At 36.0% G+C, this 21083-nt stretch overlaps 2 protein-coding genes across 2 annotated transcripts in view; both read left to right on the top strand.

Annotated features, from left to right (window-relative positions):
- LOC117794083 (LIM/homeobox protein Lhx3) overlaps positions 1 to 21083 on the top strand; it is a 76756-nt gene that overhangs the window by 10501 nt on the left and 45172 nt on the right. The gene's annotated exons all lie outside the window — the stretch shown is intronic.
- On the top strand, positions 4503 to 5065 carry LOC117794084. Its single transcript, XM_034634563.1, has one exon. The coding sequence runs from the start codon at positions 4587 to 4589 to the stop codon at positions 5022 to 5024; it is 438 nt and encodes a 145-aa protein (XP_034490454.1). The 5' UTR covers positions 4503 to 4586; the 3' UTR covers positions 5025 to 5065.

Here is a 21083-nt window from a genome sequence, read left to right as displayed (position 1 = left end):
GAAATAACTATTTGATATTCTTTACTATTATAATAAAGTAATAATAACAGTAGTATAAATAATATTTATAATAGAAAAAAATCACTGGATATTAGAACTACATTCCAACTCGGAAATCTATCCGTTAAAAACTTTTTCCCTTTCGCTGCCGCCATTAAAACTGTTTAAGATCATCAATCCTTTGTCAAGTTTCAGTTTTCAGATTCGCCTTTTTTCCAATTTACAGTTCAACGCCTCTGAAAAAAGGCATAGGAGAGAGAAGAAAAAGATTGCAATAAATAAATAAAGCAAACGGAAGTCAGTTGCTTAGTGCAAACACTAATAATATTAATAACGATAATCGCAATGAAAAGAATCTGCCAATCCGATTTCAAGTCATAAATACGTAATGCATTCTCCTCACTCTTTCTCTTTCTTTCTCTGTGCTATGCTCATTGATATGTATCTTTTGTGCATGAGTGGAAGAGAGACAGCTAGATTGAGCGCTTCCAGTGGCGGGCCACGCGTCGACAGTTGCTTATCTCGGGTGACCAGCGCGCCACGTGCGATTCCCAGTACCAATACCAATTCCATTCATGGGCCATAGTTTTTGGCACGTATGTATGTATTTATGTATGTATGCATATATGGATATGTGTGTGTGTGTTTGTGTATGACAACCCTATGGGACTCGATGGCATGTGGTGAGCAATATCTATATTGTTATTTGTAGGAATCACAACTTCACAGCCGCATTTGAAACGTTCACTGCTCAATTCCGCACAGATTTCAGCATACTTTATTTCTGTTTTGCTCATTTGTAATCAACAGTCAATTCTAAGATGTTTTTACGAAAAAGCAAAAGTTTTTAAATCTCTGCTTTTGAGTAGAAAATGTTTTTTTTTTCGAAATTGTTATCAATGTTATTATAAGCAAGGCCGCAATCCTCCAAAATTTTGTTAATGGTTCGGCTCGGCGGTTCGAGCCATAGAGCAAGACATCGGTTCGGTTCGCGAATTAATTTAAATACCCCGTGAACCCAAGGTTTGGGTTCGAACCTTGGTTCAATTTCATACAAAAAATATTTGTATTGTTACACATTATTCTCAACATTTTGAACTAATTTAATTTTTTATTTAAGAAATAAAATTTTGATGATGATTTAAATTTATTTAAAAATTTAAATATGACTTATTTTAAACCGTAGTCTCAAATAATTGCGTAATATTAGAAAACCATAAAATTTATGTAATTCTTTTTTCTTTTCGAACCGAACTTTTTATTTTAAAAAGCGGTTCGGTTTGGGTTTGGGTTCGCAAAGTAAATAATTTGAAGTGTTCGGTTCATGATCCGGTTCAGGCTGCTTAATTATAAGCATATCTTTAGTGTATTTTTAGTCCGATCCTCTCGTTAGGACCAGGTCTTTAAAAATTATATAGAATTATCATACAATCAAAGGACCAATTGTCCTTAAAACTTAATTTAAAAAAAAAAATTCTAAATTGTTCAAGTCAAAAAGCGGGGACTATGAATTGATTTTAGAACTATGGTTTCTTGGTGAAAACATCTTAGAATTGAAAATAGATAACGAATTGGGGTTACCATTTTTTGTGAAAAAATCGACGCACCCTACTGTGCAGCCCTGCGGAGCATTCATCGATAAATCTGTATAGTTTTCGGTACAAAAGTACCACTGGCACTCAACGGGTAATAAGATGGTATAATAAAGGAAGGGGAAAACTGGTGCAGGGAGCAACAAATTTGCGTGCAATCGTTAGCCTCGCGTTTTTAATGACTTTTTCGGTTCAGTATTGTTGGCAATGCATTTAATTCGATTATGATCCCTGTTGCCCAGTTTCCCAGTCTGCCAGTCTGTCCGGGGGTAGCTACAAAAGTAATTGAAACGAAACTGTAAGTGGAGCGCTGCGCATTTCCCAGGCAAACACACACATGTGTGCGGGTGCGTGTGTGTGTGTGCGGCCAAGTACAACTAATGTGGGTGTTAACGGTGTGTTAAGTGATTTTGCCATTTGTAAAATCGAACAATTGCAAAAGCCGCTGCGATAACTATCGATGTCGCTGCCGCTGTTGATGTCAGCGTCACGTTTTGCCCATATTTCAAATGCTCAAGTTGAAAACTTTGATATCCGTTTTAAAATTGCTGCAATACGAGTGCGGCGTAAGCATTCGAAGAGTATCGGTTTACGTTTCTCCTTACGTTCCGTTTGCGTCTGCTTCTACTTCAACGCGTCATTTGCCAGGGCTGCTCAACCGATTGTGTGTGAACTGTTGTCAACGCTAAATAAAAGAATTGTACATTGCCTTTGAATTACAATTTTTAATGTGCATGTTAAGACCCTGTACTTAAAAAGTACAAAATCTCTATGAAGTTTGATATGATATTTATGATATAGCTGTTTGATTCAAAAACGAAACAAACTTGATCTGCCTGCAACATAGAGGAACCTTCATACCAAGTTTGGTGTCTCTGGCTTCTAAATTGTTCTTATTATTTAGATATGAAATTTTCTATGTCGGTTTTTGGGCGGTAAAAGGGGCGTGGCCGAATTCTAAAACAAACTTAATCTGCTTGCAATATAGAGGAACCTACATACCATGTTTGGTGTCTCTAGCTTTTAAATTGTTCTTATAATTTGGATATGAAATTTTCTATGTCGATTTTTGGGCGGTAAAGGGGGCGTGGACGAATTCTGAAACAAACTTGATCTGCTTGCAATATAGAGGAACCTACATACCAAGTTTGGTGTCTCTAACTCTTATAGTATCTGAGATATGATGGCCCCTACGTGATTTTCGCGGTTATATGTTAAGATATATGTTCGTGTTCTTGATCTACACTAACGGTCATGTACTTAGTAGATAGATTGCAAGACTCGAAACTCACTTCAAAGTTTTGGTATTTGTTATTTTATTGTAAGTATAATTTTTATGTGTACTTAAATTGAACTTTTTTGAAAGGCACCCAGTAGGTTTACAGAGCGATCGCAGCTGTTCAATAAACACAGTGGGTCAACTAAATGTAATCATTGACGAAAAATCTACATTTTTCAATGAAAATATTTTTTATTTTGTAATTACTGATATTATAATTCACATATTTTTTTATCACTGAAATCATTTATTTTTTTATTTCTAATAACTATTGTACACGAGTTTCTTATAATACAATAACTACGACTACAGTACTAGCTACGTGGGACATTAAAAGCTTTTGTTTAAGTTTTAACATTAGTTATGAAATCTGCGTTTGAGTTTTGAGGATATCTTCTGTTCAAAAGTTATACTTATGTATAATAAAATAATAAGTAGATTATAATTAAATTTAATAAATATAAAAACTTATATTTAATGGGCTAAATAAGCTGTGAACGACTGCAGTTTTATACATACAAAAATGTTGTTCTTTTAGCAGTCTTAATTTTAAATATACATATATGTGTGTCTGTATGTCAGGTCATTATATTGTTCGCCCATTGCCTCGTTTCGTCCCCTGTCGACCCGTGGCGGGCATCAGCTAATGAAAACTAAAAACTTCAATTACCAAAAAAGCAGAATAATGCGTTTTTAAACCCAAAAATGTAAGAACAGCAGCAAGAAATTGTGATAGATGAGGGTATGGCAATGCTTTTTACGGGCCACTTGTTTGTCCCTCGGCTGCTTATAAACAAAGAGTTAACCGAAAAGCACAAACACAAGGCACCAAGAAAATGGCAATAAATCAGTGTAAGCAACGCACACGTATACAAACGCACACACACACACGTACAAATAGTAAAGTAATGCAAAGCAAAACTAAGAGAACGAAAGGGTTTCGATTGTTGTATTTGTTGGACTTTCCATGAAATTTCCCAATGGGGTGATTATTTAAAATTGTGCAACGCATAAATAGCAGACCAAAAGAAGACAGCGGGGCAGCAGCTGTTGAAACCCGTTTGTGTATGTGTGATATAATTGTTGCCAACTTTATGTTATCAAAGTTTTGTAAACAACGGCAACAACATTTCGATGCTCTCAAAAGCTGTTTGATGCCTGGAAATGATATTCAGCTCAGCTGTTTTCGCTTTAGGCTGTGCAGTTGCCATCTGCAAAGATCACATTTAAATGTTTGCAAGTTACTCATTTTATAAGTGTATAATAAGTTATTTTAAAATTTGTTCTTTAATTAATACCCAACATAATTAATTTTTCATAACATGAAATTCATATTTACTTAACATTCAATGTTGTGCGCGTATTTTAACATCAGCTGTAGGCTGCTGTTATGCTCCTTTGGCTCTGTTACTGTACTGCGACTGACAGTTGAATTTGAATATGCTTATTTTCTTTCACAATTAACAAGTTGTTGAACCTGCTACTCTTACTTGATGAATTTACAATTATTATTCAGCAAATTGCATTAGTGAATAAATGATTGTTTTCAGAAATAGTATAGATAAGATCAAGAGTAACGGAGCTTTACCAGAATACTGTCCAGCTGTTATTAACATGACACTGAAATGTTAAATTGATTTGTGTGCCATGTGCGTCTATTTCATGTTTGTTTGAAATTATTTGTAAATATTGGAGAAGTGGAAGCTGCTGCCGAAATGTCGACCAATGTGGAACATAATGATGATACCGACAACCTAACCGATGGCAATGAAACGCTGCGTCAGATCGTCGAAGACATGGGCTATCCGGAAAAAGAGGCAAGGCGGGCTCTCAAATATGCCGGCAACAATATCGAGATGGCCGTACAATATCTGCTGGAAGGTGATGCCCTGGAAGGTGACGAGGAGATATCCGAAGTCGCTTTACAGCGACGCAATCGTCGGCGCTATAAACAACTGCGAAAGGGTCTAATGGACAATCCAGCATTAAACGATTATGCCATTGCGTCATTGATGAAGAAGTCCCGAAATGCCGAAGCTTTGCGTGATATCGTCGATAATCATAGTGTGCAGTTTCTGTCGTCTTTGCTGGAATCATCGTCCGATGAGGAGGATTCAAATCCACAGCAGCTAGCTACTAAATCCAGCATGTAGAAAAGTAGACATTTAAATAAATTTAACCAAAAGGTAAACTACGTTTGTTTCTTTTTTTTGCTGTTGTTTTTGTTGTGGCGCCGGTCAAGCCACCCTTTGTGCGTGTTTTTCTTCTTACGTTCTTTTTTTTCTGCTTCTGCTTTTGTTTTTGTTTTGGTTTTTGTATTTCGGGCACTGTCGAGCGTGTCAACCCTTTTGGTTTTTGGCCTGATGATTAATGATCGTTTTTTATTTTACTTGCTGCTGTTTTGTACTGATTTCAATTTACCGCTAACCATATACACTTACAGGGGGTAAGCTCTTTAGCTATGTTTTCAATTTGAACATTATTTAGTGATGTAAAAGTGTCGATATTAATATTATTACTACTAAGTTACCGGCTACTTAAATTAACAAAACGTCATGTATTCTTAATCAGCATCAATTCAACTTCTGCTTCAAAAGTTGTTATATTTCTAATTTTTGTCTTTAATAATTATTGCATTGGATTTTTTTTCTATATAATTTCGACTCCCGCTTTATCATAATTACAATTTTTCAATTTAATATTAATCTATCTATTAATAATTATTGCATTATATATTTACTTTCAATATAAATACCGTTGCAAAAGTTTTCGTAATTATAATTTTTCAATTTAATGATCGATCTTAAAAGTGAGGGCTAATTAAGAAAGATTATAATAATATGGTGAATCATAATATTTTAGGATTAAATCACAATTATTTTGGATTTGTTGAGATTTTATGACTGATTTCTCAAACTCGAAGATCCAGGCTGACTTTCAAAAAGATTGGTTTCTTGCTTCCTAATTGACATACGCAAGTGTATGTAAACTTCGATGTGACAGCGTTAGATTGTAACTTTCTTCTTTGGTTGGTGCTGTTGAAAATTCTAATTAATTTTGACTTGCAACCGTTTGCACTGTCAACCGCAGCCACGTTGCCAACGCTGTTGCCCGGTGTCGTTGTCAACGCTTATCGAGCATTTGATCGGCGTTGCGGCGTACCGCAAATTGCGACGGCAATGGCAACGGCGACGGCAGCGACGGCGACGGCGACGGCGACAACCCTTGACGCGCGTAGGCGTCGCCCTATCATTTATCATGGGTTGCAAATGCGACGCTTATGTATAAGTTGCTACCGTAACTCTGAGCTCAAAACCAAAAAGGCAATTTTAAAGTGCATTGTGCACCCATTCGCATTTCACAGTCACAGTTAATAAATTACGTATTGAAATTGGATATCGTTGTTGTTGCTGCTGTTGTTGCTGATGTCTTGCAGCTTGACGCACAATGCAATGCAATTAGAAGCGTTGAAAGCGTTGCTTGTGCAGCCCTGGTGCCTGATAATTTTTCCCCTCGTTAACATATTATTAACAAAGGCAATCAATATGTTGACAACAAGCAGCTATAATAATTACAATAACAACAGCCTGCGAAAATGAAGTACAGATAAAAAAAATGTAAGTTAAAAACGCGACAACGGCGAATTTAATTGCTCTGCAATTTGGTGTGTACACACTTGCAGACATATGCAAATGAATTGGCAATTTAAAGACGCTGTAAGCTGCAGGCGGCCTTGGCAGCCATCTTGAAATATGTCAAAAATAACGAGAAACTTTGGCCCTGGGATGGAATTTTAAAGGAGTGATATAAGCTATACGATAATATATTTTTAACACTTAGTCAAATATCTGATAATGCATTTTTATATTTTTAAACCGATATTACAAAAACAAAAGCCTGATAATGTTTTAAAGGTGTTTGGTAAATATATATTACTTGTATGACTTGATTTATAATTTATTACTAATTACTCGAAATGCTTATTTAAATGTTTTTTTTTTTTTTTTTAAATTTTTACTGATGTTTTTGTTTTTCATTTGCTTACAATTATTTTCAAGAATTTATGGTTTGTTCATGTTTGTTTCATTTTTAAATTAATTCCTTCTATTAAATAGTTAAGCCAAGTGCTAAGTTTAAAATTCTTATCTTTTTTTTTAAGTTAAATAAAGTTTGTTACGAATTTCACAATAAAATTTAAAATAGCTTAGTAATATGTTAGTACTTTGACTTAGCTTTTTTAAAATATTAATTATAATTTCAAGTTCTGCTGTTCTATAATGGCTTTTTTAAAGTAGCTTAAAGCTCTTTAGTAACGCACTAGTACTTTAATTTAAAAAAAAAAAAGTAGTTCTGAAGATAAATGAGTTGTTTTTTCTTGAACAAATTGGACTTGGTTTCTATAAAATCCGAACGCAAAGTCGCACTGATACCAATAGATATTTCATAGGTAAATCAAGCATTCGAGTACAATGAATTTACATATTTATATTGAGCGATGAGAACCGCATCCTTGGTTTCATTTTTTATTTGCTTAAGCGCTTAATTGTGTTAAAGGGAGCGATGTCCTCGTTCTGGCCAGCAGCTGCTGAGGGCTGCCAATTAATAGATGAAAATGGATTTGTGTAAGAAATATGCGTTGCCATTTGCATGCAGCAACAATAACAACAACAACAACAACTACAGCAGCAGCAGCAGTGGCAACAACGATGCGTGCCACTGACAAGCCCCGACCAGAGACAATTAGGCAATTATTTGCGCAAAAGATCAAAACCAAAACAAAAAGCATTCATTGCCAACGTCTGTCTGTCTGTCTGTGCATCTCTCCGTCTCTCAATCTCTCGCAAGCACACACACTCTCTCATTCTCTTTCTCTCTTGCTGCGCTCTTCGCTCGTCTTGTATCTTGTTGCTAGCGCAGGCAATTCAGCTGTTTTCCTGTTTAATCGAGCTGTTATTTTTTTGGTTTAAATTTTAAAATAAATTATAAAAATGGCTGAAATATAAATTATTTTTTAAAGTAAAAATAAAATTTTGGTAAACCTTTTTTGAAACTCTAATTTAAACCTTATTCGCCAGCAGCAACTAACACTGATTTGTTGATCTGTTTTTTGAACACCCAAAAACTTATAAATTTCTCCCTCCTTTCAGTTTAAAATTAAACTTATTTATAAATTATTTTAACAGTTCACTTAAATCTTACCACTTAATTTATTTTTAAACTAAAATAATTTTGTTGTCAACTTTTCTAAATAAAAAAAAATAAATATTTAATTTACTGTACCTTGAAATCACTTGAAATCTGCCGAAGTAGGACAGAATTTTGAAAATAGTATTTTTATGGATTTTTTGATTTTACAAGTTTACAATATTAGCTAAGTGAGTAATTTAGAACCTTGGAAACATGTATTGCGTTAGTTTTCAACGTCTAGTCAAGATATTAGTCAATTAGCTAAATTTATGGAAATTAATTTTAAATTAAATAGTTTCTTTGCTCAAATTTAACTGGACTGTAAAAAACGGTCCCAGTTCAATTTTATATAAATTTTCAAACTTCACGTTCTTTCTATTTTGGAGATTAAAGGCTAGATTTCTTAGAACGCTTTAATTTAAATGTACACCACAGTTTCTCATGCATTCTGTTTAGAAAGCAAACTTGCCTCATAAAGCTAGGTTTATTAGGTATCGTACTATCGTACTAGGTGCAAGTAAGTGTGGCAACACTGTATGTGGGAAAGCGCACAGTGAGTCCAAATTCCAAAGCGGCCAGACGGTGTATGTTTTGCTGTAGCTTCGTTTCATTTCATTTCATTTGATTTGAATTTGAATTTGTTTTGTTTCGAGTTTGTGCTTTTAATTGAACATAAGCAATTAGCGTGCAATTTGTTTCGCTCGCAAAAATGCTAACGGTAATCGTAGGCCATCTTTTTGCTTTGACTGCTCCCCATTCTCATTCACGTGTGCCACGTGTTTTGGTCGACCAAAACGCACTTGAGTAGAATTAATTTTAAATGCTGCGCTGCACGCGGCTAAGTGATTATGCCAACCCATAAGGAACCGTACCATACCATACCACTCTATACCATACCATATTATGCCATATCATAGCATCCACCCGAGCAATTGCTCGCTCGCTCGCATGTTTAATTATAATTAAAAAGCCTTGGCTCATCTCTCTTGCCATCCCTCTTCAGTTTCTTACTGGAATGTGCCGTCTCGCTTGCACATGCTTCAATCCTAACCTGGTCCCATAAACATTAAAATGGTTAATTGAGTGCTTAGTGGCCTATGGGTTCGACTTGCAGCCTCAGGATCTTGAACTCATCTGCCTTGGCCATTGTCACTAAGCGAAAGAGAAAGAGAGAGAGAGAGAGAGTAGACCATGCACTCCATAATATTAATTATTTTAATTGAAATGTTCATTATTTTACATCTAATTTAGCGCTAGATGCGTGTGCGACCTCCCGAACCCCACACCCTGCACCCTTCGAACTCCGAACTACGTTTCAACCCAAAATACCAACTCCAGTTCCATGTGCGACAGGCGACTCATCCTGTGTACAATTCTCGCATGCTTTTAAGCTTTCACTTCGAGGCCTCTTGGCACAGTGGTGTTGAAGTGTTGCAAAATTAATTTGATCAACTTTATACAAGTTTAATAATTATTTTAATTTAAACTGGGAACTCAAATTTTATATATTTATTTTAGTAAGCCAAAAAAATAAATAAATAAATAAAGTTTGTATTCCCAATTTTCAAATTTTTCCTGAACAAAATATTGGTACAGAGCACCTCTTAAAATAGCATTATTATCTAAAACAATCTCATTAGTTTTTCACACGCATTATAAAGCAAATGAGATAAACAGCTTTTCCCATTTGATGAAAGGATTGTAAAGATCTGAAAAGATAGGTGATTTTTTAATTTTAACATAATATTAAATTCAAATTCAACGTTTTTAATAAAACTAGGAGAAATCGTTCCTTCAACTAGTTAAAATATCTTTAAATATATAGGTTAATAATAAAAAAAAAAACTGATCTATTATAAACTTTAATAATGATCAAAGTTATTTAAAATAAGACAGTTTGTAAAAAATGAAGTCATTCATCAATCAACAAATTGATTTCGATCCAAGAAAAATGATTTGTTTGTAAGGTGAGCCCACTGTGCACACTGCTTGATGTGGCTTACATTAATTTTGTTTTATTTTTTTCTTTATATTCTTTTTTGGGGGTTGCAGCATTTGGCGCGGGGTTTATTATAAATTTTTAATTGGCTTTTTATGTATGAATAATGCTGCTCTTTGCCAGCAGTCGTCCTGCCAAGGGGATGCAGTCCAGGGGGTTGCGGTGGATGCGCTGCTTCGCATTCTCTAGCAGTGTATGCGTATCTATGTGTGTGTGTGTGCGTGTGTGTGTGTGTATCTGTGTCTTGGGTGCGTGTGTTATGCTTATCCTAAGTAGTTTGAGCCTATTATTTATGCACCCAATTCATTATGTGGTTACCGTTTCGCTATTCGTTTTTCTATTATGTGCTATTATTATTATTATTTTCTTTTTTTTTTTTTGCAAATTTGTTATGGATTGAAGAAAGGGTTGCACTACAAGGGAGATAACGAAATGTGTCTGTCAAGTTGCTCGGTTAACCCACAGGAATCAAATCAGTTCGAGGTGCAAAATAATAAATAGCTAAATGCCAGCAACAACAACAACAATCATCATCATAATAATAATAATAACAGCCAACCCCATGTCAAATATAAAAAATTACGTTTTTGTCAACTCATTAGAAACGTGATGATGATGAAAGTGCTTTGAAAAGGGTTTGTCATTTAATTAAAAACTGTAGAAAAAGGAAATGTGATTAACTTTACATAAGAAACGCAAGCTCCACCTACACCAGCATGCATACACATATAACTATGTCTGTATGTCTGTTAGCTTGCTAACAGTGCGCGCCTACGCACAGGTGCGCCTTAACATTGCGCTGTTAACGGGCTGTGGCTCTGCGGCTGCTACCCTCGTTGAGCGGGCACCTGCGATAGGCGGCTGGCAGGGAAATGCCAAACATTTGGCATCCAATGGCAGCGCAGCCCCAAAACCTAAAAGCAAAAAAAAAAAAGCAACAACAACAACTAAACCCCCTTTTAACACTGAATCAGTTGAATGTATGCGCAAGAGCCAAAACAACCCTCGCAAGAGCACCAGCACGAGCACTAGCAACAGCAGCAGCAACAACAAATGCCGGTCTCAGCAGCAACAGCAGCTGATAAGCCAGTGAGAGCGAGAGAGCGCCAGAGCGCAACCACCTAACAGCAGCAGCAGCTAACGTAGCCGCAGTCGCAGTCGCAGCAGCAGCAGCAGCAGCAACAACAATAATTGCTGCTTTTCGGTTTTCATTCATGCAGCCTCGTCGCATTCGTCAAGTGAACTTCGGCGCTGGCGGTCGTGTTGTGTGCGCAGGCAGCAGAAGCAGCAGCAGCAACAACAGCATCAAAAATAACGTTACGCGAAATTTCAATTTTTTGTGTGCAAAATCAAAGTGCGAATATCATTGTTTATGATTAATTAATTTTTTTTTATTCAAACATATTTTTATAAGTGTTAATTTGTGTGTGTAGTATGTGCATGCCACAACAATAATAATAACAACAACAAGAGCAACAACGACGAGATCTTTTTGTGTATTTACGCCAACCACCCCCCTTGGCGTTTTGTGTGAAGCAATAATTTGAAATATGCAAATTTACGAGCTAACTAATTGAGTCGAGTTCAGTTCGCAGCAGTTCGCGTGTGTTTTTGTGTTGTTGCAGGTGTCGGCTCTCGTTCACACTCACTCGCAATCGCACTCTCACTCTCGCTATAACACTCACTCGTTTACGTAGTGTGTTGAGTGATCTTGCGGCTGTCTTCTTCTTGCCATCTGTACTAATTCAATCAACGGTAAATCACGCGCGCATACTAAAGGTAATCGGCAATCGGCTCTCCCGCGCTCTTTACCTCTCTTCACAAACAAACACACACTCTCTCTCGCTCTCTTCGTTTATCTATCGCACACATACAAGTGCAGTGTGCAAACAATTTTCATGCGTTTAGTACGACTATTAAAATTCGCACTCAATTAGCGCTGAACAACAACAAAATTCATAACATAAACAAAAGGAATGAATACACAGTAACAACAACAACAACAATAGCAACCACATTCCTGTGTGCAAATTGTAGAACAAACAACGCTAAATAAATACTAGGAAAAATAAATACAAAAATAATAAAATAGAACAAAAGAAAAGCCTTTCTGCAACCAGAGTCCAAATAAGAAAGAAGAAGGAGAAACAACAACAACAACAACAAGAACAATAACCAACCGATTGGCAACCCTGCCCTGTCTTCTGCTTCTTCGTCTTACGTCTTACGTCTTCATCATCGTCATCATCATCATCTTCCCCATATAAGTCGCAGCAACAAAAGCAACAATTTTCTGCATATGTAAGTCGAAACTTTTGCGCTGCGATCCTTTTAATTAGTTTACTTTTAGTTTCTGCTGCCTGTTGTTTATTTTTGCCATTTGTTTTAATTAACGTCGTCGTCGCCAGCGTCGACGTCGTTGTTGTTGTTATTGTTGTCGCTGCTGCTACTGCTGCTGCTTCTGTTGCATTTGGCAGGCGAGAAGAAAACGAGCGGAGAGACTCGAGACTCGAGACACAAGAACAACAAAACGCAAATCTTTTCTGTTAATTGCTTGAGTTTCAAGTTTCGCTGCGTTTACGTTAAAATAGCAACAACAATAACAAAATACTAAAAAATAAAAGCAAGACACAACAAATTTTTATCTAAACTTGTGTACACTAAAAGTTATATAAAATCAATCAGATACAAAAATGCCAATAATGAAACATCAAATGTTCAATGAATACCTTAAGAGTGAATAGAAATTATTTTTACAAACATCAGAGATATATAGATACAAATGTATCTGTACATCAGAAAGTTGCCTATCTAATGGATCTAAAAAGTATCTAGAGAATTGGGGAACCCAATTAAACAGATCTATTCATTAGTCCAAATTCTTCTAGACCTCATAAACACTCTGATGTGGAATTTTGAATATTAAACTCAAAAAAGCGTTGAAATGTATGTGGTTAAATTAGAAGATTTATAGTATGCTCTTTTAAGTCTTAAATGAGTTCTTCAAACTCAATTCTATGCCTGAATAAAAGCATGTTTATTGGATTGTGGGTACCTTTGTCTTCCCCACAAGTTAACATTGTTTTAAATCAACTTTACTGGACATTTAATCTCAACAGATTCACAATTCATAGCCGGAAAATGTATAGAGTTCCTAAGAAATTTTGGTGTTTAAAACAAAACAGAAGCTCTTTCTTGGCTTCTTTCGTTTTTTCTCAGAACTGTAAACAAAACTAGGTGAGAAGTTTTAAGATATATGAAATTACTGTGCTATATATTTATATCCAACTATCTATCAATCCAAGAATCCACAAAAAAAGCCATTAAGCTTTACATTAATTCCTTAGACATTTTATTTTATATATCCAAAACTTACAGACTTTACTGAAGACCTTCTTCGAAAACTTCTTCATATACTGAATATATTTGAAATATATAGTGGAAACTTGCATTTACTGTATTTATTTTACTTAAGTTAAATTCTACAGTTTTAGAGCTCTCGAGATCTGTCGTAACCGTTATCTTTACTATTAAAGCTAATGCACTTTGCACATTCATCAACACTCCGAGTTTTTTATTTGTAGGTATTTTTTAAAAATTCTCACAGTTTTCTAAAGCTTATTGCTATGGCACTCGTGCATATGATGCTCTCGTTCGTGTAATGCGACGATATATCATAATTGTTCCTCTAGAGATTGGGAAGAAGAAGATGTGGATAAAATTGCATAATTAGTTACCCTTTTATCAGCCTGTGTGGCAACCCTAATGATCTCAGTTATCATCTAATTGCAAATTTTACGCATTTGCATAGCTGTCTCTCTTTCTCTCTCACTCTCTTTTATTCTAAGTGCGTTGGTGGTTGACTTTTCTCCCACAGTTGTTCTTGTTGTTGTTGTAGCAATGGTTGTTGTTGTTGTTGTTGTTGTCAGTTAACCAACCCATTAATGCCAAATGCGTGTCTGTCAAGTTATATACTCAGACTCTGGGCGTCTCGCTTATTTTTATATTTTTGGAGCGTGTAAAGTGGAGGTGCAAAAATAAAGAAATAAAGACAACAAAAACGAGAGAATGAGAGAAAGAGAGAATAAGTAGAAACTGCAGGCAAGTGAAGTGGAAGTGCATTGGCTCAGTTAACGTCGCCTGTTCGCGTCTCGTTTCGTCTCGTCTCGAGTCGCGTCTCACGTTGCATTAATTAACATTTAAACAATAATTAAATTATTCATACAAATGTGGCAAATGTAAGCGAAGGCGGTTGCACGAGGCGTGCCTGAGGGGGGAGGAGTGGTGAGGGGGGCACCTTCATCAACTCCATCGCTGATGCGACCGCCGATTGTGACCGGCAGCAACAGCCTATTAGTATGGCTTATTGCCTTGCTACCGATCCGATCCGATACAAGCCGACGATCTTCGCTTTCCCTTCACATCCTCTGCCTCCGTCTCTGTCTCTGTCGCCTCTCCTGTTGCTCCTGCCCGCAGTGAACGATCTTATCGCTTGGAAGGCGCGCACGCGCAACTTGCGACTCGCACAGTAGCAACGGACGAAGCAGACGCACCTACATACATACATATATCCATACATATGTATATGCATATACCTACATACACATGTATAGGTGAAACAGACTTGCTCATCTGTACAGACAACAAACACCCCAACACCATTGACTCCTCGACTGCTGCTGCCTAATAACACTACACCATGTATTAGGGCTCGGAATTTTTATTAATTTATTTATTTGTACACGACTAAAAATTTGTATGAATACAAATTAAGTTAAGAATTAAAAATAACATTAATATTTAATATAAATTACGAGCTGTAAAGGAAAAAATTTTAAATTAGATCTGGGGTATGCAAAAATTATAAATGATCCAACATTTGTTGCAAGGATTGCGGAAAACCCAGAAAAACCCAATCAGATCAATAAAAATTAGTGTTGGTATTAGTAATAGTATTGCATTTGATACAATTCTTATAGAGCATGTTCTGTAAATTAATTCCCATTGTTCATATGAACTAATCTTAAGAAAATAAATAAAAACTAACTAACTAACTTAACTAAAATTACTTTGAAATAAACTGTTATTAAATTTTAGATAATATTATTATGTTGTTGAAGATCTACAAACAAACTATATATTATTATATTTAAAATAGTAAGGCTTTAAAATGTTTCAAAATAGGCGCCACAATTGTATAAAGAAAATAATAACAACATGGAACAAATTTATTTTGAAGATAGTGGTATCGTGCTTTGATTTAAATTAAATGTTTTCAGAATACTACAATCTATTAATATATAGTTAGTATATTTAGCTGTGAATTATAATAAGTGTTAGTGGAATACAACATCAAGGTTTTTCTTACTGTTCATGCAATGTTCAAAGGAACGCCAACTATATGATATAATAATCCAATCTACCTGATTTCCATTTAGATACTTTTTACAGTAAAAAATAAGCAAATACATCAAGTTTCAATAGCATATCTTTACTAAGAGATAAGTTCGCATAGTTATATTTAGTTTGAATTATTTACATTTGTAGATAGATTTATTTTTATCTGTAGATGTCAACGATACATTTACCGATTTAATAACTTTTATTGTCGTTGTGTTTAAAAAATACAGACATATACTATATATGTATGGTATTTAGAGACTTGAGACACAGAGAATTTGTTGCTGCATCTCAATTCGGAAATACAAAATTCTCCACTATAAATTTAAGTAATAGTGGGAATTAATTCATCGGCTTACACTTTTTGGCGTACTTGTTCTTCTATTACTCTTTTTTCAGTATTGCCAGAATTTTAAGATTTGTAAAAAATAAAATAAAAATAAATACATAGAAAGAAAGATGAGATAAAATATATGGCAAAAAAGCGATGCTTTGAAAATACAATATAAATTTGTGGTTTTTGTGTTTAAAACTTTCTTTTAACTTTTTAAAAAATGCTTGGATGTGGCAATAAAATTACTAAAAAGGGAACAGTGATTTGAGTCTCAATCAAAGCGCTGCCATGCTGCATAGTGTAATTGCCACACATTGTGCTGCGGTCTTTTAATGCTAACAACTTGCTTAGCCAGCCTTAGTCTCTGTTGCATGCAGTTGCTCTCTCTCTCTTGCTCCCTCTCTCGATCCGTCTCATTTTCTGTGTTGCATGCAGCTGCCGCCTGCGTCCTGACTGTAGCAAGTAATCCTTTAATTTATGACACTCAACGGAGTCAACTAGAACTTGGGTCCAAGCTTGTGGCATGCCAGCCTAAGGGGTTGCCACATGACAACAATTTGCAAATATTTTATTAATAAATGGGCATTGCCCAACTGGCTGCTGCCACATGCCGCGAGCTGGCCAAGAGCCTTGCAACTAGCCAAACTTGTTGTTGACCAGAGAGAGCGAGAGAGCGAGAGCGAGAGAGAGGCAGCTTCTCTTGACTTGGTGCAGCGATGCATGCAACGACTTTGCAGCTAAATTAAATTAAAATAAAAGTGCGCTAAGGTTGCGCCCAATGTAGCAAGCGGCAAGTAGCAAGTAGCACGCACGGTGTGGCAAGCTGCCGGCCAACTGGCAAACGGTAACTCGGTAACTGGGCGACGCGACGCGACGCTACGGATCAGGGACTGGGAAACAAACAAGCAACAATAATAACAACAGCAACAACAACAACAACACGCTTCAGGCCAGTTTTGTGGGCAGTATGTGTGTGTGTGTGTGTGTGTGTGTGCGCTGTGTGTGTTGGCTGGCAAATTGAAATCGAAAAAGAAAACTCGTTAATTAAAAAGTTAACATGTTGGTTTTGGCCTGGCCAGAATCAGAGTCCAGGCTCAGAACCAGAGACGATTCTCAGTGAGCTGAGCGGCAAGTTGGCTTTGCAATTGGTTTTATTAATAATTAAGAGCCATCGTCAGCGCGTCATCATTAACATCATCATCATCTTCATTGTCATCATTATCATAATGACGAGCTTCATCATTATAATACAGAAGTTGAGTATTTTTGCGGCCTTTCGATTCCTCTCAGCAAAAAGTAGTGATGTAAAAATATGAACAACTAAATATCGAAAACTCGATTATCGCGAAAATTATTTTCAAGTACTTTAACACGTTAATTTGAGTTGATAAAATTCCACAGGAGTCGTTCAATTTTTGATGAACGACTCTAACAAATGACATAAGTTATCCAAAGTTTGAAGTAGACATTAAAACGGCACAAGAAAAATAAGATTTTTAATAAAAATACGCCGTGTACTTGTGATTATATTTGCCTCTTTTTTGCAGAACAAAAGATTCGATATGTCTTTGTTTTGTTAAGATAAAGAAAAATGTATTTCAATTAAAACGATTTGTTGGTGGATTACAAGTTGAGTCAACCCATTATTTTTATTTCTACTTGTTAGAATGTTTTAGTTTATAAGTCCTTTTCTTTTAGTACATAATTTTTGAAGCGATATTTTAAATATTTTCATCGCATCATACATATGTTTTATATTGCCAAATGTAGTTAATGTTAAATATATAATTCTTAAAAGGAACATTTTAGTAGAGGCAGCAAAAATTTAATGAGCGCTCGGTTAGAGACAACTTTAAAAAACAAAAAATAGAATTTTGTCACTTTTTATTTTTTAAGTAAAACTTTTTATATATTTTCTTATAATTAATAAAAAGTTTTCACTGCTTCTTTTTTAAATAAAATAATTTTTTTTTTTTTTGAGAAAACTTGATATTTTTAACTGATATACTATTTTTTCGAGGTAATGAGAACTCGATTCTGTTTTTGTCGATTAAAAGTTCGGATTTACATCACTAGCAAAAGGCTTTACCACATTTTTGCTGACGTCTCAGCGTTGCACGTTGCACGTTGAACGGGACATGCAAACCACAGTGAAGAGCGAGGAGAGCGACGGGAAAGGGGAAGGTGCTGCAGCAGGAACAGGGCTGACCAGACCGGCTCTGACTCTTACTCTTACTCTTCTTCTTCTTCATGTTGTTGTTGTTGTTGTTTGTCAAAGGAAGTGCGTCGCGCCAAAATGAAAAATGAAGTGCGCCCGGCCTCTCGCACATAATGTGTTTTTATTATGATTTCATTAAAAAGCAAACCGTCAGGCGGTCGGAAGGGTTTTGGGGAAAGAGGAAGCAGTATGGCGGATATAAAGCATGACAAGTTGCTGCTTTTAATCCATATCAAAGAGGGGAATTTCAACTGCCATAAGAACAGTTAGCCAGGACACTCCTTCTGTTGTCTCTCTTAACTTTCTCTCTCACTCTTATTCACACTCTTTTCTACTTCTGTGGATTATCCATTACTTTATATTATGCGCTTACATTGTCACTGTATATCTGTCTCATTTATCTGATTTTAACTCATACAATTTATAGTAATTTTCATCGTCTTTCTCTCTCGCTCTCCTCTCCCTCTTAAAGATCAGTTTAGTAAAAGCTTATTGATCCATAGTTCGCATTGATTATTAGCCTATAGTTCACTTCTCTCTCATTCCCTTCCAATTCATTTCTGTTGTCGGGTAAATGTATTAAGGTCTATCTGTCATTTAATAACTAAATATATGAGTATAATGTATTCCTTAAAATCTACCTTTTATATATATACATATAAATACGATTTTTATTTTATTAATAAAGTTTTCTCTCTGGAATCATTAGATTTTTCTTCTCTATCCTTTTGGTAGCTCTCGCTCCCTTTTTATATTTTGATAATTTTTTGATTTGATCATATACCTAACTATTTTTTTTTTATCATATACCTATTTAAGTTAATATATAATTGATGTAATAATGAATGTAAAAAATAATGTAATTAACTCCCACTGATTGTTAACTTTCTCTTTCCTAGTTTTTTTTTTTTTTTTTGGCTTATCTTGACTCTTTTAGAATATAGGTGAATTCTTCTGTTATTTTTTATGCATTCTTGAACATTGTCTTAAAGATATTGTTTTTTGATCAATCAGATCTGTTTCTCAATAAAATTACTTTTAGCTCTCTTCCTTTTCTTTATTTGTATTGACGACTTTAATAAGTCTGCTCCTTTATCTAGCTTAAGCGCCAGCTTGAGTCTCTTTCGTGTGCTTTCCTACACTATCTTTCTCTTCAGTACGACTCTTGCTCTTGCTCTCCCAGTCGCTCTCTTTTTGGCTCATTTACACAGATTCTTATCTGTGCAGTACACGCACCTGAAGCCGAAGACAAAAGCCGAAGTCAAAGCCAATGCCGAGACGGCGATTGCAACCCGAACCCAACCTAAAACTTAATATCAACCTGAAGCTCAACCCCAAAGACGAGTCCAAGTTGGAGTGAAGTCGATTGCTGTGTCCTCAGCTCGAGATGGCTTTTGTTTTTTGTTTTTTGTTTTTTGTGGTCGTTTTCTTTATAATTGGTTTGAAATTAATTTGCCAATTACACGATCTCACATTTAATTGGCTTACCCCGGCGGCAAGAACGAACGTTGCCTCCGCGTGGTGCGTACGAATCGGATCCTCGCACCGCTCTGCACCACTTCGTTGGACCTTCGTGTTATGGGGGCCCCTTTAGGTTTTGATTCTGTTGCCCTTTTTTGTATGCGAGCTTGCTGTGTTTTGGTTTACGCTTCGCTTGGTCCCCATGGCGCAGATCTCTCTTCCAGTTGATGATCATCATCCGCATTATCATCATCATCATCATCATCATCGTTGAAGAGTCGCAATCAGATCTGGCAAAACATCATCATTAGCAAGAGCTGCCCCTAAACATTGTCGCTTTCAATTTGAGTAAATGAGGCAAACAGTGCGTGCGACATTCGCTTTATGTGCCGACAGTCATCTCCCCTCTATCTCAACCATTCCCCACTCCCTTCTCCCCACTCCCTTCTATGTATGCATATCTGTGATCAGTCGCTTATCAATTTGCAATATGCATTTTTGCATAATACGCCAGCCTCTCATACTAAATTGTATGTCATCCGATCCCAAAAGAAGGGGCACAACGAGTTGGGGCCACGGTGGGGCAACTTGAAAACTTGGCAACGCGTTAATTGGGTTGAACGTACCGCGTTGGATCTTTTGTTGAATATCCGCTCTCATATATGAAAACCAGTTCTTTTGGCTTTCAGTTTTCAGTGTTTTCAATACTCAATACTCAAGTCTTAACTATCAGTTCTCAGTTCTCAGTTCTCGGTTCTCAGTTTTCAGTTTTCAGTTATTCAGTTTCGCAGCAATTTTAACTAAAGCCTAAACACTTTTAGTTAAAATGCCAATTAAAATATTTTTTTTATACCTGCCGTGATCGATGGGGCAGAGCAGCTAACTAAACCAGCGACACCGACTCGTTTGAGGCTGTCGCAAATAAATGCAGATGTCAATTAGAGCCTCATTAAAAAATGCGCAAAAGCGCAAACTTTCAACTTGCAATTTGAGAACGAGCCACAGAGTCACAGAGCCAAACACCAAACCCAAGCCCATACTCCAGACCCAAAGGCAAACCCAACCCAAAGCCAAGTCTCCGTCTCCGTCTCAGTCTCCGTCTCCGTCTCCCTCTCCGTCTCAGATTCAGCCTCAGATTCAGATTCAACAGTGTCCAAGTGTCCCAAGTGCCGGTCTAGTGACTGAGTTTCATTTGGGATCCCATCGTCTCGTCTTCATGCTGTACATGAGCATCACTTGCACTTTTGTTTGAGAGATCTCTGCGACTTTGCGACTTTGCGACTCACAAGGCTGCGGCATTCCGTTCGCTCAGTGCGCACAGTGCAACAAAATCCATAAAGTATGCAAAACTAAATGAATTGAGTGCTCTTAAAAAAAAATGTAATTATAGCTTCGTTTTTTTTTATGTCATTATCATATAAAAAAATTACAACTTTTAAATAAATTAAAAATGTTTAAGTATTTTAAAATCTTCTCTATTTTTTAATATTTTAGAAGATTTATATTCTATAAGATCTTTATTAAAAATGTAGTCAATCTGAAAAGCTAATACAAATGTTTACTCAAAAACTTGTTTTAAAGTGTTTTTTTTTACAATCTTCTCTGAAAAATAC

The sequence above is a fragment of the Drosophila innubila genome, chromosome X (assembly GCF_004354385.1).
Source record: "Drosophila innubila isolate TH190305 chromosome X, UK_Dinn_1.0, whole genome shotgun sequence".
Classification (NCBI taxonomy): domain Eukaryota; kingdom Metazoa; phylum Arthropoda; class Insecta; order Diptera; family Drosophilidae; genus Drosophila; species Drosophila innubila.
The sequence above is the reverse complement of the archived record's forward strand: the minus strand, read 5'-3'. Positions and strand labels throughout refer to the sequence as shown.